The sequence below is a fragment of the Canis lupus genome, chromosome 12 (assembly GCF_011100685.1).
Source record: "Canis lupus familiaris isolate Mischka breed German Shepherd chromosome 12, alternate assembly UU_Cfam_GSD_1.0, whole genome shotgun sequence".
Lineage (NCBI taxonomy): Eukaryota > Metazoa > Chordata > Mammalia > Carnivora > Canidae > Canis > Canis lupus.
This window is the reverse complement of record NC_049233.1, coordinates 7808162-7832613: the sequence shown is the minus strand read 5'-3', so window position 1 is coordinate 7832613 and position 24452 is coordinate 7808162. Positions and strand designations below refer to the sequence as shown.

Here is a 24452-nt window from a genome sequence, read left to right as displayed (position 1 = left end):
AGCAAGCTTTGGCAGATGGCTAGTGAGTTCACGAAGAAAGCCAGAACAACTCTGTTGGTCAGGGGAAGATCACAAACTTAAGCTTTAGTATCACCTTTGGGAAAATGAAAGGGAGGCTGTCAGCCTGGTACACTGCAGGATTGAGACAAGGCATACAAGCTCAAGAATTCAGCCATAAAAGGAAGAAAGAAGCATAGAGCAGGTTTATCTATTGAAGGTCTGAGGGAGCCTAAGAAACACCATCAGAGCTGAGGGAAGGTATTTCTCTACCAAAGATAATAAAGACTGAAGGAGGTAACTACTACCTCAAATGCAAAGACAGCAATGCAAAACTTTAAGGAACATGAAAAATAAAGGAAATGATACTACCAAAAGATCACAATAATTTTCTAGTAACCAACCCCAAAGACATGGAAATTTGAAATTTACCTGAAAAAGAATTCAACATAGGGAACTCAATGAATAAAAGAAAACACAGAAAGGTAACTCAATGAAATCAGAAAAACAATACATGAACAAAATGAGAAGTTTAATAGAATAGAAATTATATAAAAAGAGCCAAACAGAAATTTTAGAGCTGAAGAATACAGAGAAATGAAAAATGCAACAGTGATCATCAACAACAGAATGGATCAAGCAGAAGAAAAAATCTGTGAGATAGAAGACAGAAACTTTGAGTTTATCCTGTTGCGGACAGAAAAGAGAAAAGAGTGACAAAAAGGTAAGTCTGTGTGAACTATAGGATATCATTGAAAGCACCAATTTGCAAATTATTGTAGTTCCAGAAAGAGAAGAGAGGGAGAAGAGGGCAGAAAGCTTATTTAAATAGTGAAAACTGCTCAAATCTGGGGAGAGATTTGGATGTCCAAGTTCATGAAGCTCATAGATCACCAAACAAAATTAAAGAGATCCTTTCCAAGGCACATTATAATAAAACTGTCAAAACTCAAGGACAGAGAAAATCTTGAAAGTAGTAAAAGAAAAGAAGCTTGTAATTTACAAGGGAAGCCCTAAAGGTTACCAACAGATTTCTTAGCAGAAACCTGGCAGTCCAGGAATGTGAGGAATTATATATTCAAAGTGCTAAAATTTAAAAAAAATTGCCAAGCAAGAATACTCTATCTGGCAAAATTACCTTTCTGCAATGAAGGAAGGATCAAGATTTTCCTAGACAAACAAAAGCTGAAGTAATTCATCACCAGTAGATCTGCCTTACAAGAAATGCTGAAATGAGTTATTTAAGCCAAAATGAATGGACACTAATTACTGACATGAACACATATGAAAATATACAATACACTAAAAAAGATAAGTATGTAGTCAAATTCAGAATACTCAAATACCATAATATTGGTGGTGTTAACCACATGGCTCTAGTGTAAAAGTTAAAGAACGAGAATGATAAAAATAACTGCAGCTACAAAACTTGTTAATGAATACACAGTATGAAAAGACATAATTTGTGATATCAAAAACATAAAAGAGAAGAGCAAAAGGGCAGAGTTTTTGTATGCAATTAAAGTTACTTATTATCAGCATAAAATAAACTGTTGTATTTATAATGTTTTATGTAAGCCTCATGGTAAGAACAAAGCAAAAATCTATGGTAGATTCACAAATGATTAAAAAGGAAGGGAACAGAGCACACCACATGGAAAAATACCAATTTACAAAGGCAAGTAGAAACAGAGGGAAAAAGAAAAAAATTGAAGTACAGAACACCTAGAGAGTAATCAATAATATAGCATTAGTAAATCCTTACATATCAATAATTATTGTTTTTATAAGATTTTATTTATTTATTCATGAGAGACAGGGAGAGTCAGAGACATAGGCTGAGGGATAAATAGGCTTCGTGCAGGGAACCCAATATGGGACTCGATCCCGGGACCCCAGGATCACAACCTGAGCCAAAGGCAGACGCTCAATTGCTGAGCCACCCAGGTGTCCTAATAATTATTCTATAAGTAACTGGACTGAGTTCACCAATCAGAAGGCACAGAGTGGCTGGATGGATTCAAAAAGCAAGACTCAACTATATGCTGCTTACAACTATATGACCCAACACTTCGGCTTTAAATACACACATAGGCTCAAAGTGAAGAGAGAAAATTAACATTGCATGCAAGTGAAAACCAAAAGGAAGCAGAGGTAGCCACACTTATATCAGACAAAATAGACACTAAGCCAAAACAGTAACAAGACACAAAGAAGATTATGATATAGTGACACAGAGCACTTTATCAAAAAGACAAAGCAAATACAAATATATATGCACCCAACATCAGAGCATCTAACTATCTTAACCAAATACTAAAAGATCTGAAGGGAGAAACAGAAAACACAAATTTCAACAGTGGACAGTCCATCCAGACAAAAAATAAATAAGAAAATGTTGTACTTGAATGGTAATTTAGGCCAAATGGACCTAAAAGACATGTACAGAGCATTCCACCCAATAGCAGAATATACATTCTTCCCAAGTGCACATAGAACATTTCCAGGAAAGATCCTATGATAGGTGACAAAACAGCAAATTGAAGATGACTGAAATCATACCAATTTTTTTTCCAATCTCAGTGGTATGAAACTAGAAATCAGTAACAGGAGAAAAGCTAGAAATTTCAAAAATATGTGAAAATTAACACACTCCTGAACAACCGATGTGTCAAAGAAGAAATCTAAAGGGAAATAAAAAATATCTTGAAATAAGTGAAAATGGAAACAGAACATAGCAAAACCTATAGGAGTTGGGATGCAGCAAAAGCAGTTCTAAGAGTCAAGTTTATAGTGATAAATGCCTATATTAAGAAAAAAGAAAGATATTAAACAACTTTACACCTCAAAGAACTCAAAAAAGAAGAATAAACTGAACCCAAAGTTAGCATAAGAAAGGAAATAACAAAGATAAGTCCAGAAATAAATGAAATAGAGATGAGAAAAACTATAGAAATGATCAACAAGGGGATTCCTGGGTGGCTCGGCGGTTTGGTGTCTGCCTTTGGCCCAGGGTGTGATCCTGGAGTCCCGGGATCGAGTCCCACATCAGGCTCCCTCCATGGAGTCTGCTTCTCCCTCTGCCTGTGTCTCTGCCTGTGTCTCTGCCTCTCTTTCTCTGTGTCTCTCATGAATAAATAAATAAAATTTTTTTAAAAAAAAAAGGAAATGATCAACAAAACTAAAAGCTGTTTTGTGAAAAGATAACAAAATTGAAAAACTAAGAAAACTGAGAGAAGACTCACATAAATAAAATCAGAAATAAAAGAGGAGGCAAAGTACCAAAGAAACACAAAGGATCATAAGAAATAACCATGAACAATTATATTCACACTAATTGGACAACCTAGAAGAAATGGATTAATTCCTAGAAACTTGGGATCCCTGGGTGGCGCAGCGGTTTAGCGCCTGCCTTTGGCCCGGGGCGCAGGATCGAATCCCACGTCGGGCTCCCGGTGCATGGAGCCTGCTTCTCCCTCTGCCTATGTCTCTGCCTCTCTCTCTCTCTCTCTCTCTGTGTGACTATCATAAAAAAAAAAAAAAAAATTCCTAGAAACTTACCATCTACAAAGACTGAATTCTGAAGAAATAGAAAATCTGAACAGACCAATAATAAGAGATTGAATCAGTAATTAACCCCACCCCCCCACCCCCCCGCAACAGGGGCACCTGGGTGGGTCAGTCAGTTAAGCCTGACTCTTGATTTTGGCTCAGGTCATGATCTCGTAGGTGGTGAGATCAAGCCCTGCATCAGGCTCCATATTCAGTGAGGAGTCTGTTGGAAATTCTCTCTCTTCCTCTTCCTCTGCCCCTCCCCCCCATTCATGTGTTCATTCTCTCTATCTCTCTCAAATAAATAAATCTGTAAAAACCTCTCAACAAAGAAAAGTTCAGTACCAGATGGTTTCACTGGTCAACTCTACAAAACACTTAAAGAATTAATGCCAAACCTCCTACAATTCTTCCAAAAAACTGAAGAAGGGAAAACACTCTAAATTCATTTTACAGCGTCAGAAGTACCCTGATACCAAAGCCAGACAAGGGCACTATAAGAAACAAATGTATAGCTTGTTAAGTGTCCAATGCTTAGTTTTGGCTCAGGTAAAGATCTCGGGATTGTGAGATTGAGCTCTGTGCTCAGCATGGAGTCTGCTTGAAACTCTCACCCCCTGCCCCCTGCTCATGCTCTCTCTCTCTCTCTCAAATAAATAAATAACTCTTTTTAAAAAGAGAGAGATAAAAAGGAAGAAAAGAAAAGCTGGAGCATCACACTTCTTGATTTCAAACTATACTGTGAAGCTACAGCAATCAAAACAGTATGCGACTTAGCATAAAAATAGACACATAGGCCAATGGAACTGAATCAAGAGTCTAGAAATAAATCCACATGTGCACAGTCAACTAAAATTTGACAAGAGATATCCAGCAACCTTACTTCTGGATATATATCCAGAGGATCTTCACCTCCATGTTCATTCCAGCATTATTTACAATAATCAAAATACAGAAACAACCTTGGTGGCCATATATGGATAAATGGATAAAGAAGATATGGTATACATTGCAGGATGGAATATCATTCAGCTACAAGAAGGAAGAAAATGCTGCCTTTGGGATAACATGGGTGGATCTTGAGGACATTATGCTAAGTGAGATAAGTCTGATAGAAAAAGACAAATACTGTACAATCTCACTTATATGTGGAATCTAAAAAAGCTGACCTCGTGGAAATAAAGAGTAGAATGTTGATTACCAAGGGCTGTGGGGTAGAGGAAATTGGGAGATGTTCATCAAAGCATATAAACTAGGAGTTATAAAATGAATACGTTTTGGGGATCTATAGCATGGTGATCATAGCTAATACTAATATATACTCAAATGTTGCTAAGATGTTCTCAAATGTTCACCCTAAATGTCATCGCCAAAAACAACAACAACTAAAAGGGAATTATGTGAGATGATGGAGTATTTGCTAACGCTACGTTGGTAATTGGTTCACAAAATATAAGTGCATTAAATCAACACATTATATACAGCTTAAACTTACACAATGTTAAATGTCAGTTACATCTCAATTAAGCTGGAAGAAAACATCTAACTATATATTTGAAAAAAATAAAAACATACCTCATGAATATTTTTAGCATTTATAGCAGTATCACTGTGACAGCGAACAAAAAATATACATAATCCTTTCAGTTTCTCTGGGGCTGCATTGTCTATGTACAATCTCATCATTTTTGCCCCTTTGGTTGCTCCAGCAATAGTTCGACCACATTCTGAAAACGAAAATCAAGAACATAGTGTGTGATCACATAAATGATTAACTGTGATAAATTACTATGGATCTCACACTGTTGTTTCTTGCTTTACTTTACTGTAAGAAGTTTTGATATGGGGGCACCTGGGTGGATCAGTGGTTGAGTGTCTGCCTTTGGCTCAGGGCGTGATCCCAGGGTCCTGGGATCGAGTCCCATATCGGGCTTCCTCTGCCTATATTTCTTCCTGTCTCTCTCTGTGTCTCTCATGAATAAATAAATAAATAAATAAATTTTTAAAAAAAAAGAAGTTTTGATATGATTGTGATGACTATATATTATATATATTGTCTACAAAAAGATGTCAATAATTGGAATACTTACAGTGCAGCCTCTCTGCTTCCTTTCTCTGAGCTCTGTACTTTGCTCCTTTTGGCTTTGCCTCAGGTAGTGACTTCCCACAAATGGTTCTATCCCATCTCCAACATTTGGCCTCCCTGATTTCTACTTTCAGATCTCAGCTGAAACCCAAGTCTCTTAGAAGCCTTCACTGACTCTCCAGAGAGGACTTAGTCCCCTAGTAAATACACTCATAGTTGAGACACCTGAATGGCTCAGTGGTTGAGCATCTGCCTTTGGCTCAGGTCATGATCCCAGGGTCTGGGATCAAGTCCTGCATAGGGCTCCTTGCATGGAGCCTGCTTCTCCCTCTGCCTGCGTCTCTGCCTCTCTCTCTCTCTCTCTCTCTCTCTCTCTCTCTGTCTCTCATGAATAAATAAATAAAATCTTTTTTTTAAAATACAGCATCCGGGGATCCCTGGGTGGCGCAGCGGTTTAGCGCCTGCCTTTGGCCCAGGGCGCGATCCTGGAGACCTGGGATCGAATCTCACGTCGGGCTCCCGGTGCATGGAGCCTGCTTCTCCCTCTGCCTGTGTCTCTGCCTCTCTCTCTCTCTCTGTGACTATCATAAATAAATAAAAAATTAAAAAAATATAGCATCCAAGTTATATATTAAATTCTTCCTCCACCTAATTTCAATGAAAATTAATCATTTAAGTTTAAAAACTATTAAAAATATAGTAACTTTGTTAGATGGTTGGTTGTAACATGAAGAGCATAATTAAACAGTCTTCCTATTTACAATAAACAATTTAAAACATGATAAAAGAAATGCTAAAATCCCCATCATGAAACCATGAAAATATGTTGTCTTCCCAGGTTTCCCTCCTTTGAGTATAGAGGGTTCCCCTGTTCTGTGACCCTGGAGGACACCCATCTCAGAGCCCTGTGGTGGTGGGCATGTGAAAACGAGACTGATGAGGCTCTCAATGATGTCAGTCCTGATTGGAGGCACACAAAGGTAAAAGGGGGGTTGAGAGATGTCAATCTAGTGACGATTCCTAAATAAACTGCCCTGAAATCTGTAGAAAGGCTAGGCTCTCTTTTCATCCTTCCCAAGGCCTGGTGGTTCGACTAGTTCTAAATTTTGTGAATGGCCCAAGTAATTTTTTTTATTTGTTTTGCTTGGATAAGCCAGAGTACGTAATGGTTCAAATGTTTGTTCATGGAGGTTGGCATAGAGAGTTACTTCTACACTTAATAACTTCTCTCCCCTTTTCCCTTGATAAGAAAACCATTGTCTCATTCAGCAATATGTATATGAAGGAGACATCTGCTTTCTCAACCTCCCTAACCCCTATGGTCGCCCCATGACCCAGTTCTGGCTGATAAGAGAGAAGATAAGCTTTCCCTAGATGTGATATCTGAGCTTCATCTTATAACCATGTGGGCCAAACATGAACAAAAAGCCAACATGTTGAAAATGACAAAACGGGAAGAAAAAAAGAATCTGTGTTTCTGATGACAATGCCGAGCATCTGAACCACTGCCAGCCACTGCCCACTCTTTGTTTAAGACACCATTAGGATCTTCATTACCTATAGCTAAATATGTTCTGTCTACACCTATATATTCTGTACATCCATCAACAGGGGAATAGTGTCTAAAAATCAAAATGCAGCTGCACTATTGAATAGTGTGTAGCATTTTTAAAACTTTTTAAAAAGATTTTATTTATTTATTTCTTTGAGAGACAGAGTGAGAGAAAGGACACAAGAGGGGACATGAGGAGAGGGAGATGATCAAGTAGACTCCTCACTGAGCTGGGGGCCCAATGCAGGGCTTGATCCCAGGACCCCAAGATCATGACCTGAGCTAAAGCCAGTTGCTTAACTGACTGAGCCACCCAGGCACCCCTGTACAGTATTTTTTAAATGAGGTAAATCTATATATGATGACAGAAACTGTCTAGGCTATACTGTCAAATGCAAAAATCAAATCAAGAATAAAATGTATTATATGTTTATATTTTAAATGATAATAAGCATTTCTATATTAGCAGACATATAGAGGAATATTTACCAAGCTAACAAATGTATTACTTTTGTAGGTAGCAAAATAGTTATTAAAAATATAACTATCTGGGGGTACCTAGGTGGTTTAGTCAGTTAAGCCTCCAGCTCTTGATTTTAGCTCAGTCATGATCTCAGGGTTGTAAGACTGAGCCCTATGTTGGGCTCTGTGCTAAGCATGGAACCTCTTTGGGATTATCTCTTTCTCTCTCTCCCTCTCACCTCCATATGCATGTTCTCTCTCTCTCTCTCTCTCTCTCTCTCTCTCAAAAAAATATATATATACATATGTACATTATATATATATATATGTATACGTGTGTGTATATCTTTTCTATCTGCCAATTCCTCTCCTGAGAATTCTGCCTAAAGTCTTCCTCATCCACATTAGCTTCAGTGATATTCACTGAGGTATTGTTTAAAAGAGCAAAAAGGAAAAATAAATAAATAAAAAATAAAAGAGCAAAAAGTCATAAGCAACCTAAGTTCTAATAATAAGAGTTAAGTTTTGAAAATAATAGTTATATTATCCTAACTAAATACAATATCCAGCTGTTTACCATTTAATTGTAAAAATGTATCCAGTGGCATGATAAAGAGAATATTATCAAATTTTAAAACCCACCATAAAATAACACGTAGAGTTGGATCCCATTTTTGTAGTATATCTATCTCTCTATATATAATATCTACATATTACAAAAGGGGATCCAACTCTATGTATATATATACATATATATATACATACACATGCACTATACATACATGTAACTTTTTTCTCTCTCTCTCTCCTTCCCTTCTTCCCTTTCTCTATAGAAAAGGGGGGCTGGGCAAAGAAGTTAGAGAAAATATTCATCAAGGAATTAATGATGCTTATTCCAAATGGCTGAGAATGTGAGTGGTTTTTATTTTTCTTCTCATTGTAGGTATTTTCTTATATTAAAGAATTAGATGGGGATCCCTGGGTGGCGCAGCGGTTTGGCGCCTGCCTTTGGCCCAGGGCGCGATCCTGGAGACCCGGGATCGAATCCCACATCGGGCTCCTGGTGCATGGAGCCTGCTTCTCTCTCTGCCTGTGTCTCTGCCTCTCTCTCTCTCTGTCTGTGACTTAAATAAATAAATAATAAATAAAATATAAAAAAAAAAAATAAAGAATTAGATGAAAATAGAAGAACATAATCAAGTACTGTAATTTACAATGCAAACTTTAAATGAGACAGGAGGAGTTTGGAGAATAATGATGGATGGGCTTGGAACACCCTGGGCAAGCTCTGTAGAAGAGAGAATGTCTTAGGTGATCTGGAAGAGAAGTATATTTGGCTGGATATAGAAAAGAAAGGCATTCTGAGAGAGTCAGGAGGGCAGAAAAGGGGCACAGAAATGACCCTGGAATGTCCAGAAAACAAAGAAGAGGCTGGCTTAAAGGGAGCAGCAAATTCATGTCTGCAAGAATAGGAGAGCAGGTTAAACAAACGCTATGTGTCCCAGTTATGATGAGCCTTAGTGGAGAAATGAGCAGTTTGGATCCAATCCAATAACTAGCAAGCAGCACAATAAAGGTTTACTTTTTAGAATATTTCCTGAGGGATGAAATCCAATGTTAGATTAGTTTCAGGTGTACAATGTAATGATTCAACAATTCTATATATTTCTCAGTGCTTACTAAGATAAGTGTACTCCTAATCCTTTATCTATTTCACTCAGTCCTCCACTCACCTCCCCTCTAGAAACCACCAGTTTGTTTTCTGTATTTAAAAGGCTGTGTTTTGTCTGTCTGTCTGTCTGTCTGTCTCTGTCTGTCTCTCTCTCTCTCTTTTGGTTCATTTGTTTTGTTTCTTAAATTCCACATATAAGTGAAACCCTGTGGTATTTGTCTTTCTCTGACTTATTTCACTTAGTACTTTACCCTCTAGGTCCATCCATGTTGTTACAAATGGCAAGATTCCATTCTTTTTTATGGCTGCAACCCAAGTGTCCATCCATAGATGAATAGATAAAGAAGATGTGGTATACATACACAATGGAATAAAAGCTTTACTTTTAAAGGAATAAGCAGTGTCAACTTCAGAGAGGGAATCTGGTTTCAGAACTACAGGTTTTCAATTTGGAATACTAGGGCAGGCATGGGATATTAGCCTCACCTAAAGTCAGCAGAGGAGAAAAATGAGAAAGAATCAGTAGGAGGGACAAATCACAGGACTTCAAAGATAAGTAGTTAAAGACCAAAAGGATGGTCCATGCACCTGTTATTAATACAAAAGTTTTACATCCTGGTAAAGTGTTATTTTAGGAATCCTGTGAATAGTAAGGAAGCCAGATATTTCAACTGACAGCTGAAGCAGAAACAAGATGCCAACCCAAGATCACATGGACAGCTGCTGAGCTCCCACATGGTTTCATGACTATTACTAGTCACCTGAAAACCTGTGTGGAAAATGGCTCCACCTGTTTCAGAGAAAATGGAATTAAATTCTAGTGAAAACATCTATCTGCCAGGAGATATCAATAATTTCTTCTTTTTTTGTCTTAAAGATTTTATGTATTTATTCATGAGAGACACAGAGAGGCAGACATAGGCAGAGGGAGAAGCAGGCTCCCTGCGGGAAGCCTGATGCAAGACTCGATCCCAAGACCCTGGGATCATGCCCTGACGCAAAGGCAAACGCTCAACCACTGAGTCACCCAGGCACCTCTCAGTGATTTCTGTAAGTATATTTTCTCCTTATAGTAATGCCTGAAATATATATTTCAGTTGAAAATTTATTGTTTTTAAGACACTCTTTTGGGGGGAACCTGTGGCTCAGTCAGTTGGTCATCCAGTTTTTGATTTTGGCTTACGTCATGATCTTAGGGTCCTGAGACTGAGCCCTATATGGGACTCCATGCTCAGAGTCTGCTTGAGATTCTCTCTCCCTCTCCCTCCCCCTCTGTCTCTCCCTTTTTGCACTCTCTCTCTCCCAAAAATAAATCGTTAAAGAGAAAAAGACACTCTCTTTTCCACACATAAGCTTCCAACAAACTTTCTTTTATATAAATATATCTTTATATATATAATCTTTATAAATATATATCTATTTATAAGAGAAAAGATATGCTGCACTTTAACATCCATTAACCAGCACATTGCCCTCATGAAACATCCTTACCAAGGCCAGGGACATCTCCTTCCTGGTACAAAAATTTCAATGTCTTACAACCATCTTTCATTAAAAAATGAGCAAATGGTTCCAGCTGTTAAATAAAAGAGAAAATGATGGTGAATAAAATGACTACTTATATTAACAACAACAAAATGAACCACACCCAGGGGTAGGCATTTCACATGCCTTTATCCTCATCATTTTGTAGATTAAAAAAAAAAAAAGAGGCTCAAAGACTTTATTCAAGATACATAGTGACAGGGACATTAGAAGCAGGATTAGATTTTGAACTACTTTAACTCCAAAATTACCATGAAATATATGGTGAGTTCTATTTCTGAGCCTACACTGATGATCTCCATATATAAATTGACAGCCATGTACCTGACCCTGCCTCACAGAATCTTATAGGAGTAAATGAATGAGTCCAACTGGTGGTAAATATAAAGAATTATTATTAAAACAAACTATTCTTAAAAGCTGACTTGGAGAGCAGAAAACTTGCCTCACCAGCTAATTGGGTTCTTAGACCAATTATTTGAGTATGATGTTTTCAGCAATTGTCATTTGACCCATATTGTAGCCAAACTAAAATGAATTATTATAATGAGAGTCTCCCATGTTTATGAGCATGAAGCGCTTATTTGTAAGTTAAAGTAATATCTTAGTAAGTGGAAAACCAAATAGGTCATGTAAGCAAAAACCCTCACACATCATTTGGGAAATACAAAGTTACTCAACCCACTTCACCCAATCCACTGATGCCTTAACCTAAGTGTCTCTCTTGAGCAGCGGGTTTCTCTTTACTTATCGACCATAGGTAAGAGGTATTCTAGATCTGGCGAAGCCTCTTCCCCTAGGACAATGGTTCTCAAACTTTAGCGTGCCTCAGAGATGCACCCAGAGCTTTTAAAAAATACAGAATCCTGGCCCTGAGGACTTGCATTTTTAAAAAAACTACAGGTGAGGGGGGCCTGGGTGGCTCAGTCTGACTCTTGATTTTAGCTCGGGTAATGACCTCAAGATCGTGAGATTCAGCCCCTCATTGGGCTCTGTGCTCAGCGTGGAGTATGCTTGAGATTCTCTTTCTCCTTCCCCTCTGTTCCTCCTACTTAATCTCTCTCTCTCTTTCTCTCTCTCTCTCTCTCCTCCCCAAATAAATAAATCTTTTAAAAGTTCCAGGTGCTGGTGGTGCTGTTGGTTCTGGGATCCCATTTGGGAACCACCACCCCAGGAAATGAAACAGAGCTACACAGATTACAAAATTCTAGCCCCTCATTTTCTACTTTTCCATCTCACACATAAATTTGACTCTTGCATAATTGCAATCTAAAAAATACAAAAACTGTCAGCATAGCTATTCTTGCCCAGTTCCATAAATACTTTCCTGCCATATCTGATTTTATGACCCATCAGATTTGAAAGTCTCCAAATTATATATATAAAAAAAAGAGCACATACCTGTGATAAAAAGACATCACAATATCAAATGCAACAAATTCTCATTTTTTTGGACACATTGTACTTCAGAGACCAGCAGAGTGAAAGTTGTCATGGACTGAAATCATGATGGCAAATTGAAAATTCAGTCATACATTTTGCAAATAGATTATCTGAGCTTTACCACAGCCTTACACTAGGTAAGGTGGCATTATTATACCCCTCTTGCAGAAGAGAAAACTAAAGCTAAAAAATTTTTGAGTAAAAGACCCAAAGAAACACAACCACGAGTTCAGAGCCTGGAACCAGATGCCAGCCTTGGGCCTCCAGGGCTGTGCTCTAGCCACAGAACGACAGTGCTATTGCCTTGACTTTGGAAAACATTTGTCATGTAAACCAGGAAAGCAAGATAGTCTGAGATTATCCTGAGCAGTGCTGGATGAAGAGAGCAGCAAAGTCATAGATACCAATTTGGTAGAAGCTTCTGTCTTGGTCAGGGTCCTGGCAAGAAAAGAAGTCCCCAAAAGGGGTTTCTGAAGAAACTTTGTAAGAAAGAGGCTACTTCTGGAAGCCAGAGCAGGGTTAAGGGAAGCTGTGACACTGGTGGCAACAACAGGACTACCAACAAAGGAAAAAGCAGTACCGGCCAAAGCCTGGAAGTGTGATGAGTTGGGGAATGGTGTAGCTGGAAGCAGGTGGACACAGTGCTGTGGGAAAAGAACAGCTTGGGAAGAACTGTATTTAGAAGATATGGCTGGAACCAGAAGACATGGCCAAGCAGGGAGGAGTCAGACTTCTCTCCCTTCTGCTCTCCTATCTCCTGCTGGCATCTCCTAGTGACTGAGTCACTTGGAACCCAGAGGGCAACGGAGGCGAGGCAATGGGTTCTAGGGAGGTCAGCCTTCTGGGCCACGGAGTAGGCAGTAAAGACTGGATATCAGATCTGAAGGTGAACAAAATAACCATCACACCCTCAACTGTCTACCCTTTTGTGGGACCTTTAATGAGCTACTTTCACTCTGGATAGCTACACCAGGCTTCACATAAAAGAAAAACCTGCCATTATATCCAGTTTCCTAAATCACTGCACCCAACTATACGACCCTTCATGCCTGGTTCCATGATCTTATTCATCTGCCCACCAATCTTGGTGCCAATTTAGGTGTTTGTCTTGTCCCTTCAACCAAATAAGCATTCTGATCTCTCCCAGACTTTGAGATTGGTTTCCCTCCTGGCTGTACTATCTCCCCTCCACTGTGGCTTTGCAACTGCTAAACAACTCTTAGGGAAACACTGGAAAGGTGTTTTTTATTCTTCCCTTAAGACCTACATTTCCCTAAATCTCCTAGATGTGCAGCCTAAGCAGTGTCTAACCTGCTCCATGAAGGCCTTAAAGGAAGAAGCTAAGCACACAGACCCAAAGCACAAGACATATGTCAAGAATGACAAATGAAAGGGTCTGCAGGCATATGACACTCCCACTTCTTGGCCAGTCAGCTAGCCAGTGAGAAACACTTCCTCCAAGCAAAGACTGTCAGCCCAGAAAGCCAACTGGCAAATATTTAAGAATGAGATTACCAGCTCTGCAGGCACCCATCTCCCCAACTTAGTCCTAGCAGGTGTCCTTCTCTGAAGGTACTAACCAGTGCTAATGTCAATGCCTAGATCCTCTGCAGAGCTGCTGGGATTCTAATTGTGGGGTTAACCAAATTTATGGCTTAGCAATTTTCAGGTGAAACAAGGCTGATAACCTATCTTGCTATATGGATGGTATCATCCACAGCCAGGACAGGTTACAGAATTTGTGAGCTACAGTGAAAAATAAAAATGCGGGAATAATAAAAAAAATGCAAGAATACTTGTTAAAAAATTATTAAGAATTTCAAGATGAAGTCTCCTAACTATAGAGAACAAACCGATGATGACCAGAGGGGAGGTGATGGGGTGGGGGGAAAGGGGGAATGGGTAAAACAGGTGATGGGGATGAAAGAGGGCACTTGGTATGATGAAAGCCAGGTGTTCTATGTAAATGTTTAACCACTAAATTCTACACCTGAAACTAATATTACATTGTGTGTTAACTAACTGGACTTTAAATAAAAACCTGACTTAAAAAACTAGAGTATTTAGAGTGACAAATCCCCTCCTTATCTCAGCTTGGTGGATGGTTGCCATGTTTATTTTCAACACAACAGAAATCTAATATTTTACTATCTGGAGAAGTCTCTGAACTGCAAGATGCCAAGCACAAACCCCAACCCCAACCGTAACTTTAATCCTGACCTTAAACTTAACCCAGCCCTACCAGTAACCCCTAAGCTCTACCTCTAATTCTATCTCTAACCCTAAACCTAACCTCTGGAGAGGCCTCTGAACTGCAGAATATCAGGCACATACCCTCACTCTCACCCTCACTTTAGCTCTAAACGTAATCCTAACCCAAACTCCAACTCTAACCGCTAACCACTAGCCCCTCACCCTAACCCTAACTATAACCCTAAACTTATCTGAACTGCAGGATACCAGGCACATATCCTCACCTTTACCCTAACTCTAGCTCTAAACTTAATCCTATTCCAAACCCAAACCCTAACCCCTTAACTGCTAACCACTAACTCTCATTCTAACCATAACCATAACCCCTAACTTATCCCTCTGGAGAGGTCTCTGAACTGCAGAATAATAAACACATACCCTCCCACTGGCCCTAACCCCAGCCCTTATTCTAGCCCTAAGCAGAACCCTAATTCAAGATCTGAGGGAAAAAAGCTGTGGTATATATACAATGGAATATTACCCAGCCATAAACAGAATGATATTTTGCCATTTGCAATGACGTAGATGGAGGTAGAAAGTATTATTCTAAGTAAAAACCTAATTCTAACCCAGACACACACCCTAATCCCTAACCTCACACTGGCCCTAACTCTAACCCTAATCCTTATTCTGGCCCTGAACCAAACCCTAATCCTAGATCTGAGAGTGGGGAAGATTTGGTGTACCTAGATAATGGAAAATTATTCAGCCATAAAATAAAGAATGAAATCTTGCCATGCAAATGGATGGATGTTAGAGAGTATTATTCTAAGTGAAATAAATCACTCAGAGAAAGACAAATATCCTATGATTCACTCATATATGGAATTTAAGAAATGAAACAAATGAGGGGAAAAAAAAGAAACAGAGAGACAAACTAAGAAACAGACTTAACTATAGAAAACACACTGATGGTTATCAGAGGGGAGGTGCTTGGGGGGATGAGTTAAATACATGATGGAGATTCAGGACTGCACTCATTGTGATGAGTACGGAGTATTGTATGGAAATGTTGAAGAATCACTATATTGTACACATGAATCTAATATTACGCTATATGTTGTATAACTGGAATTAAAATGAAATCTTAAAAAAAAGAATTTCAAGGTGGATATGGCCAATTCAGCTTCAACAAAAGAGGCAAGAATGTGTGATGGGAAAAAGAACATCTCTCCAACAAATGGTGCTGGGATAATTGGACTATATGCTATACGCAAAAGAAGGAAACTGCATCACTTTCATACAGCGTATACACACACACACAAATCAAAATGGATTAAAGACCTAAATGTGACACCCAAAACCATAAAAATCCTAGAAGAGAGCATAGGCAATAATTTCTCTGACATTGGCCATAGCAACATTTTTCTAGATCTGTCTCCCTAGGCAAGGGAAATAAAAGCAAAAATACACTATTGGGACTACCTCAAACGAAAAATCCTCTGCAAAGCAAAGGAAACAATCAACAAAACAAAAAGCAACCTCCTGAATAGGAGAAGATATTTACAAATGACATATCTGATAAAAGGTTATTACCCAAAATATATAAAGAACTTATACAACTCAACATCAAAAAACCCTAAATAATCGAATTTAAGTATGAGCGGAAGACATGAATAGATATTTCTCCAAAGACATCCAGATGGCCAACAGACACATGAAAAGCTGCTCAACATCACTCATCATTAGGAAAATGAAAATCAAAACTGGGATCCCTGGGTGGCGCAGCAGTTTGGCGCCTGCCTTTGGCCCAGGACGCGATCCTGGAGACCCGGGATCGAATCCCCAGGATAACCTCACCACAATACTGCCCCCTACTCAACTCTCTCACCGGGGTGTTCAGTGGGACAATCAGCTCACCACCAGTATGTGCCTGCCCACTGGTCTTGCTGGGGCTCCAGGCCAGTCCACAACTAGGGTTGGTAAAAAGCTCAAGCAACCTGTAGTACCTTTTTTTAAAGTTAATTTAGAAGCTGAGCTATCAGAAAGGAAACTGTGACACTGCTTCTGGGAGTTTCTATGAAAGTGGCAGCTTATCGAATATTACTCTAATTAGGGTGACCATAGAAATTCACTAGCCGGGATCCCTGGGTGGCGCAGCGGTTTAGTGCCTGCCTTTGGCCTGGGGCGTGATCCTGGAGACCCGGGATCGAATCCCACGTCGGGCTCCCGGTGCATGGAGCCTGCTTCTCCCTCTGCCTATGTCTCTGCCTCTCTGTGTGTGTGTGTGTGACTATCATAAATAAATAAAAATTAAAAAAAAAAAAAAAGAAATTCACTAGCCAAACTGAGACTTTTAGGAGTGAAAGGAGGGACTATTAGTAAGTATGCCAGGAAAGTAGGCATAACCTAGGACTGCCCCTGGCATGCTGAGACATGGTAGCCACCTAGTTGTTTTCTACTAAGTCACTGTTCCCCAGCTCATATGCATGCAGGTTTTTTTATCTTCCCAAATGATTTGCATATGTAGTTCAAATAACCTGTACTTTTAAAATAGTTAACTCTACCTGTGCTCGACTATCCCTTTAACCTCTAAAGGCATTTTGAGTTAGAATTTTTATCAAATTCTAGTTGCTGACTCTTCTTCTCTTCCTTCTTCCTCAATAGTAGACCTAACTAGAATTATGATTCAACTGGCTATAGTTTTATAAAACTTCCCTAATGGGTAAAATTTCAACCTTCCCTTTCTAAGTGTTTTGTTGTTCATGACGATGACTCCAGGTTCTTAAAACACTCAGCTCTCAAAGAGCAATAAAAAAACAATGATGAGATTTAAACTTACAGATGGGCAATCCAAAATCAATTCTTCAACGCTTACTACGTCCAGGCCAAGCTTTTCTGCCAGAATTTCAAATATATATTTGTATGAAGGGTCAATTTTCATTTTTCGGCTTTCCCTTGCATCTCTAAATCTTGCCTAAAGAATGAAAAGCATGGGTAAAAATTGTAATTATGAAGAAAAGCCACCAAAAAATAAATAAAAGTGACACATATAAAAATGCTTATTATAAGAAAAACCTGTCTCTCTTTCAATGTTTCCTGTAGATTTGGAATGCCACTCATGCTTCGGTGGTAACGGGATGACCTACGGGAAGACTGAGAAAGCATGGATGGGCCCCGTCGGAGCGTAGACCTAGGCCGAATTCTGTGTTCATCTTGCTCATCATCCTCTGGAATAACTATCCTTTCATCAGAAGGAATGAGATTCAGTAAATCATTTCCAGAAGAAGCAGGGCCTCTTTCGGAAGCAGAGGCAGCACCTAGAGCTGGGGCAGCCTCTGTTGCAGGGCGCTGACCCTCTTCGTCTGAAGGAGGAGGAGCCTCTCCTGGACCGGGAAGAGCCTCATCTCCTGGATCCAGACCCGGAAGGGCAGTATCTTCAGAACCAGGGGGGGCTGCCTCTTCCGGGGTGGGTGGATCACCTTCTTTGGCGCTCATGTTATCGGCTTTTTTCTCCAACAGAGCACCTTAAACTGCAAAACCTAAAATTATTAAAAAAAAAAAAATTTAAACTGTACAATAAGTTGAATGTTCTGTGTTAATTTATTCCTCCCCTGGAACCTAGACAGGTGGCAAAATCATCTATTTCTCCTGTATTCTATTGACTAATGAAGCTAAACTCACAGAACTAGAGAAATGATTTTAAAGGGACAGAGCACAGAGACGTAGGGACTTTTGGAAACTCTAAGTGCTCCTCTTATGATATGACCCTAGGGCACTGCAACTCTACACACTTCCCATCCCTATCATAGTAATTACTGCAAATGGTGGGAAGGTATCTGTCCTCAGGTATGTAAGGGTTGAGAAAAAGATTGAGAGCCACCGTCTTAGAGCTGAGATACTGACTTACCCAAGAAACAAAGAACTACATGGACTGAAATATTCCTTGCATCGAGGAACTCTTGATACAAATCACCAACCAGACACTCAACTGTACAGCCATCTCATCTACACGAGCACATCCAGGAACCCCCGCAAAGCATAAAACATCCTCTTAGCAGTGCGAAAATTGACAAAAGGAAACCTCCTTTAGAATATATTCAGAATGCCAGCAGGGGGAAGCTCTCACACCCCACCAGCCCTACTTCTGGTTGTGAGCTGCAGACAAAATAAGAAGAGCCCCATCTTGCATGTGGATACTACTTTTCTATAGCAGCAGGATTAGGACTTTCCTCTTGCCCCAACAACAGCGCAGCCAATGAAAGATTGTCACAATTCAGCCAATGAAAAAAACACTATACTTCCAGCTCCTAGCTCGCTCCAATGGACTTCTTGTTTATAACAGCCTTCCCGAAGTCTCCCTAAAATGGGATCGTGATTATTTTTTGAAGCCATAGTATCACATAAAATATAATTCTGACATCCAATCAGAAAAGATCTATTTAGGAGTGTAGAAGTTATGATGAGCACATAACCAGGAGAATCAGCAGACACCAGAGGAACAGGAGAAAATGCCTTATAGAAAATAACATTATAGGACAATAATCAAAACTCCATGGAAATCAACAAGTTTTCAGGATATGACTAAAATCCAGATGCCAGGATAATAATAAACACTTGAACTGCAAAAACAACAAAAATTTTATTTTTTAAAAAAATACCTTTTTTATTTATTCCTGAGAGACACACACAGAGAGAGAGGCAGAGACACAAGCAGAGGGAGAAGCAGGCTCCATGTAGGGAGCCCAATGTGGTACTCGATCCGGGGTCTCCAGGATCACACCCTGAGCTGAAGGCTGATGCTCAACCACTGAGCCATCCAGGTGTCCCAACAACAAAAATTTTAAAGCAGAAAGTGCAAAAGAAGGCTGAGAAAGAGGCTCTCTAATGAGAGAATCTGAGGACATTTGTGCACACCTGGCCCAAGTTAGAAGATGCTTCTTATAGAGGGACAGGAGCAGCCCTCCATTAGACACTGTAATGTGTCTAATGGAGCAGCCCTCCATTAGACATTAGACAGCCTGTAACCTGTATCCCACAGCTGCCCTCTCCAACTTTTCTGAAGATCCCATAAGCAGCTGAAATGGTTTTCTTTGATATCCTAAATTAGCCTACTCTAGAACAGAAATAGCCAAACTGATCAATCTTCTTGTTGCCAGCTAAGCATGCATGCCCAAGATCTGCAAACCAGAACAATTGTTCCCAAACTTCAGATTTTTTTCTCCTCCCCTTTTCCTCTCTTTTATAAACCTCTCTCCTCTTTTATAAATCCTAGATTTTGTCTTTATTCCTTGACCACGATGTAATGTCTATTTTCTTACATGTGAGTAAATTTTCTTGGAAAGTAAGTAAACAACTCTGAGTTATTATCTCACACATTGATATCCAATACCCAGGAGCTGTGTGTTCATTACATGTTTACACTTGAAATTGGCCTAGAGTTGATTCTGCTATCTATAATATCTCAAAACCAAATATAGTGATACATTTTAGTGAAGTCATATCCAGTCACTCTGCTCCAATTTATGCCTTTGAATTTTGCAAAATGGTTCACTTTACTCAGCAAGAGAATCAGGCCTGCTTTCAAAGGATATTGACAGACACGATTGTCCGGTTTCTGAAACCTAAGCAAAATTGACTTTAATTTCAATATAATGGTAGAACACATACACCGAGTTAGACTGGAGAGCTTCTCTGTTGGCAACCAGTGCTCTTTCTAGAGCCACAGTTATTTAAGCCACTATAGAGCCACTATTATTTAAGCCATCAAGGGAAGGTGAAACTTGAATAATGATATTCTATTTAAGAAGTCAGGGAAGTATACAATTAATCTTAATGAGTTTTTCATCTAAAAATGGCTTCTATTTTTTAAAGTGTTGACACAGATTAAGTTCTCAGAAAATGTTATTATCCAACACAGTTCATTCCCTGAGGAGTCCAGATAGCTGAGATTCATGGCACAGGATTTCAGAACTAGGAAAAAAAAAAAAAAACCTAGAAATTATCTAGTTCAGCTCCCCTTTTTATTGCTAATGAAACAAAGATCCAGAGAAATTACAGGTCTTACCCAGACAAAAATGATCTTTCTGAACTTCAGATCATATCATATCACTTCCCTGCTTAAAGTCCTCCTCGGGAGCCAAATATAAACTCTTGTGTCCTTCAAGGCTTTCCTGACTTGGTTCCAAGCTCTCTCTTCAGTTTCTCCCATTGCCTTTGCCCTGGGTGCTCCCTGAGGTCACAGCAGCTCTGGCTGCTACTGAAACAAGCCCGGTTTTCTCACTTCTAGTCATTGGCAAGGTGCTCATAGCCTAATGGGGGAGGCGAACGTACCAACGAACATAGTTTCATTAGATCCAGCCAAGATATGCACAGAAGACAAAACTTCTGTAGCATTAGAAGACAAAACTCTAAAAGGAAATCTCTAAGGAGAAGTTGTCATCTAAGATAGGCCTTGGTAGGATAAATATGTGTCCCATGGAGAAGACTGAGGAAATAATATTGATTGTCAACAACTAAATGCCAAGTTCTGTGCTTGGTGAGACATATAACTATGCTTGATAAATACATATATTTATATATATATAAAGCACATGACCAACAAGCACATGGACAGATACTCAACACCACTTGCAACAAGGAAAATGCAAATCAAAATCACCATGAGATGGCACTTTATACCCAGTAGGATAGCTATAAATTTTTTCAAAAGGCAATAAAAAAGTGTTGAAAAGATTCTGGAAACATTTAAAACTTCATGCTTTGCTGGTGGGAATGCAAAATAGTGCAGCCTCTGATGAAAACAGTTTGGCAGTTCCTCGAAAAGCTAAACAGGGAATTACCAAATGAGCCAGTAATTCCACTGGTAGGTGAAATTCTAGCAATTCCACTCAAGAGAACTGATAACATCTGTTTGCATAAAAATCTGTATACAGATGTTCATGGCAGCATTATTCATATTTAGCTCAAATTGGAAACAACCCAAATGTCCAGCTAGGTGATGAATGGATAAACAACATGGGGCATATCCTTACAACGGAATGTTACTCTGTCATAAGAAGGAATGAAGAACCATCACATGCTACAGCATGGATGAACCTTGAAAACACCACACTAGGGATCCCTGGGTGGCTCAGTGGTTTAGCGCCTGCCTTCGGCCCAGGGCGTAATCCTGGAGTCTCGGGATCGAGTCCTACATCAGGCTCCCTGCATGAAGCCTGCTTCTCCCCCTGCCTGTGTCTCTGCTTCTCTCTCTCTCTCTCTGTCTTTCTCTCTGTCTCACATGAATAAATAAATAAAATCTTTAAAAAAAGAAAACACCACACTAAGTGAAATAAGCCAGACCCAAAAGGCACATATTGTATGAGTCTACTTATGTGAAATGTCCAGAAAAGGAAAACCTATAGAGACAAGACAGTAGATCAGCGGTAGCAGGGGACTGAGGAAGGAAGAACTGGGCCTATCTGCTAATAGGCTTGGGTTTCTTTTTTTGGGTAATGGAAATGGTCTGAGATTAAACAGCAATTATTTATGGTTGTACAACACAATGCATATAATAAAAACCACTGTGGGTATGCCTTAGTGAAGTAAGGGGCCTGGATGGTTCAATCGGTTAGGTGTCTGCCTATGGCTCAGGCCATGATCCTGGAGTCCCGGGATGGAGTCACACATCTGGCTCCATGCTCAGCGGGAAGTCTACTTCTCCTACCCCCACCCTGTCCTCGTGGTCTCTCTCACTCTCTCTCTCTCAAATAAATAAAATATTTAAAATTTAAAAAATAAAAATAAAATGCCACGTTTTTTAAAAAGGAAAGACAGTATGATAAACTGCATAAGGAAATGACCAATTAGGCTGTTTGGCTGGCTCGGTCAGGCAGTAGAGTGTGCAACTCTTGATCTCAGGGTCATGAGTTCAAGCCCCACGTTAGGCAGAGAGATCACTTAAGAAAAAATAGTAATAAAACAAAAAAATAATAAAAAGACTTTATTAAAAAAAAAAGGAAGTGACCAATTTATTGACCATCTGTGAGAAGGCTTTAATTTGGTAAGCTTCCCCTTTAAGCCCACCAGGAAATTTTAAAAAGGCATTTTGAAACTAAGAGAGAGAAAGTAAGAAGAGAGAGAGAAAAGGTAAAAAGTGATAGAGAGTAAGAGAGAAAGGTAAAAAGTGATAGAATTAGTTTAGGCACTGGGGCCCTCTGTAGACACCAATGCTGCACCTTGCTCAAGTAGCTATCTGTGATCTTGCAAAGAAAGAATAGTAAAGCTTAAAAATGCTTAATTTTGTCCTAAATATCACCAGTTGGGTTAACAGTATCCACGGTTCCTAAGGTCAGGCTGAATCCATAGGCTTAGAGATGGAAATTTCACTGAAAACAAGGATACAAAGGGAAGAAAAAAATGGAAGCTTCTCCCTCCTTCCTGTGCCACAGCCACAGCCTCCAGCAAAGTGGTGTGAGTAACTACTATGTGCCTGGGGTTACGATACTCACTCTGGCGGCCAGAAAACAAGACAGGACTCTCGTCCTCAAGGATTCACAATGCTTGGACACCTGAGTGGCTCACTTGGTTAAGCATCTATCTTCAGCTCCAGTCATGATCCTGGAGAGCCCAGGGATGGAGCCCAGAGATTGGGCGCCCCTCTCAGTGAGGAATCTTCCTCTCTCTCTCCCTCTGCTCCTCCCCATGCTTGTGCATTCTCTCTCTTTCTCTCTCATTCTCTCTCTCAAATAAATAAAATCTTTAAAAAAAAAAAAAAGGATTCACAATGCTATTGGAGAGATAATCTTTGCAAATCAATTAAGAGTGTAAAATTATGGAGCTCTGTTGGAAAAGTATTTAGAGGAAGAAAAAATTAACATAAACAAAACAAACAAATAGGATTTCATGGAGGATTTGGACATAAATTGCCCTTGAAGAATAGGTAGGATTCAATAAGAAGAGAAGGAAGAAATCTAGAGAGAAAAGAAAAGAAGTAAAGGCATGAAAAACTCTAAAGAGGTCAAAAAGGGTAGAAATTAGGAAAAAAAAAAACAGAACTTAAAATTATGCCTTATTTTATTTGTTCTTCCAAAAGACTATAAATAGGATTCAGAATCAGTTAAAGTAAGTAAATCATGAATAATAAAATGTGGTTTTATAAAGCACCGATATTAACATTAACGTGTTAGGAAATCTGCTCAGTTCTACCAGTGGTTTTTTTCTAGCACTCTTAAGTGTTCTGAAAATGTCCTAATCAAGAATTTGTCAAGGAGCGCCTGAGTGGCTCAATTGGTTGAATGCCTGACTCTTGGTTTCGGCTCAGGTTATGATCTCAGGCTCCTGGGATCAAACCTGGATTTATCACTCCCTCTGCTCTTATCGCTTCCCATCTCTAAAGTAAATGAATAAATTAAAAAAAAAAAAGAATTTGTCAAGCTGATCATAAAATACACAGGAAAAGGTTATTGTCAGTTACTCTGCTTGTATGGTAATTTAATAAACATAATCTATAGCTTCGATTCAGGTAAACATACTTCAATATAGCATGCATATGTTTTCCACCTCTATGTGTGTCATCTTAGTTTCCTTAGAATTTATGTGAAGCTGTTTAAGGAAAAATAAAAAGCATTTAATATCTGAACATTACAGTACTTACAGATACATGTTCTAAGTAAAGAGTTTAACTTGTGCTCTACTGAGTGCTACATATATTTTCTCTTTCTTTTAAAAATTTTACTTTTTAAGTCCTCTCTACATCCAACATAGGGATAGAACCTACAACCTCGAGATCAAGAGTCCCATGTTCCACTCCCTGAGCCAGCCAGGCACCCCAATATTTCAAGCTAAGGACAAGATAAGCTCTTATTTTGTGAACATTAAAGAGTCTTCGTGGTTAGTAGTCTGTGAACAAACACTGGATATAAGGAAACTGATAATCAGGTATTAATCACTATTGTGACTGGGAAATA

The 24452-nt window shown here is 39.2% G+C and overlaps 1 protein-coding gene across 1 annotated transcript in view; it reads right to left on the bottom strand.

Moving 5' to 3' along the window:
- DNAH8 (dynein axonemal heavy chain 8) overlaps positions 1-24452 on the bottom strand; it is a 357024-nt gene that overhangs the window by 328814 nt on the left and 3758 nt on the right. Inside the window, exons 2-5 of the mRNA XM_038553950.1 lie at positions 17581-18044; positions 17345-17479; positions 10813-10897; positions 5125-5276 (exon numbers count right to left, since the gene is read on the bottom strand). Coding sequence (XP_038409878.1) covers positions 5125-5276; positions 10813-10897; positions 17345-17479; positions 17581-18000 — 792 coding nt within the window. The 5' untranslated portion in view covers positions 18001-18044. The remainder of the gene's footprint in view (positions 1-5124; positions 5277-10812; positions 10898-17344; positions 17480-17580; positions 18045-24452) is intronic.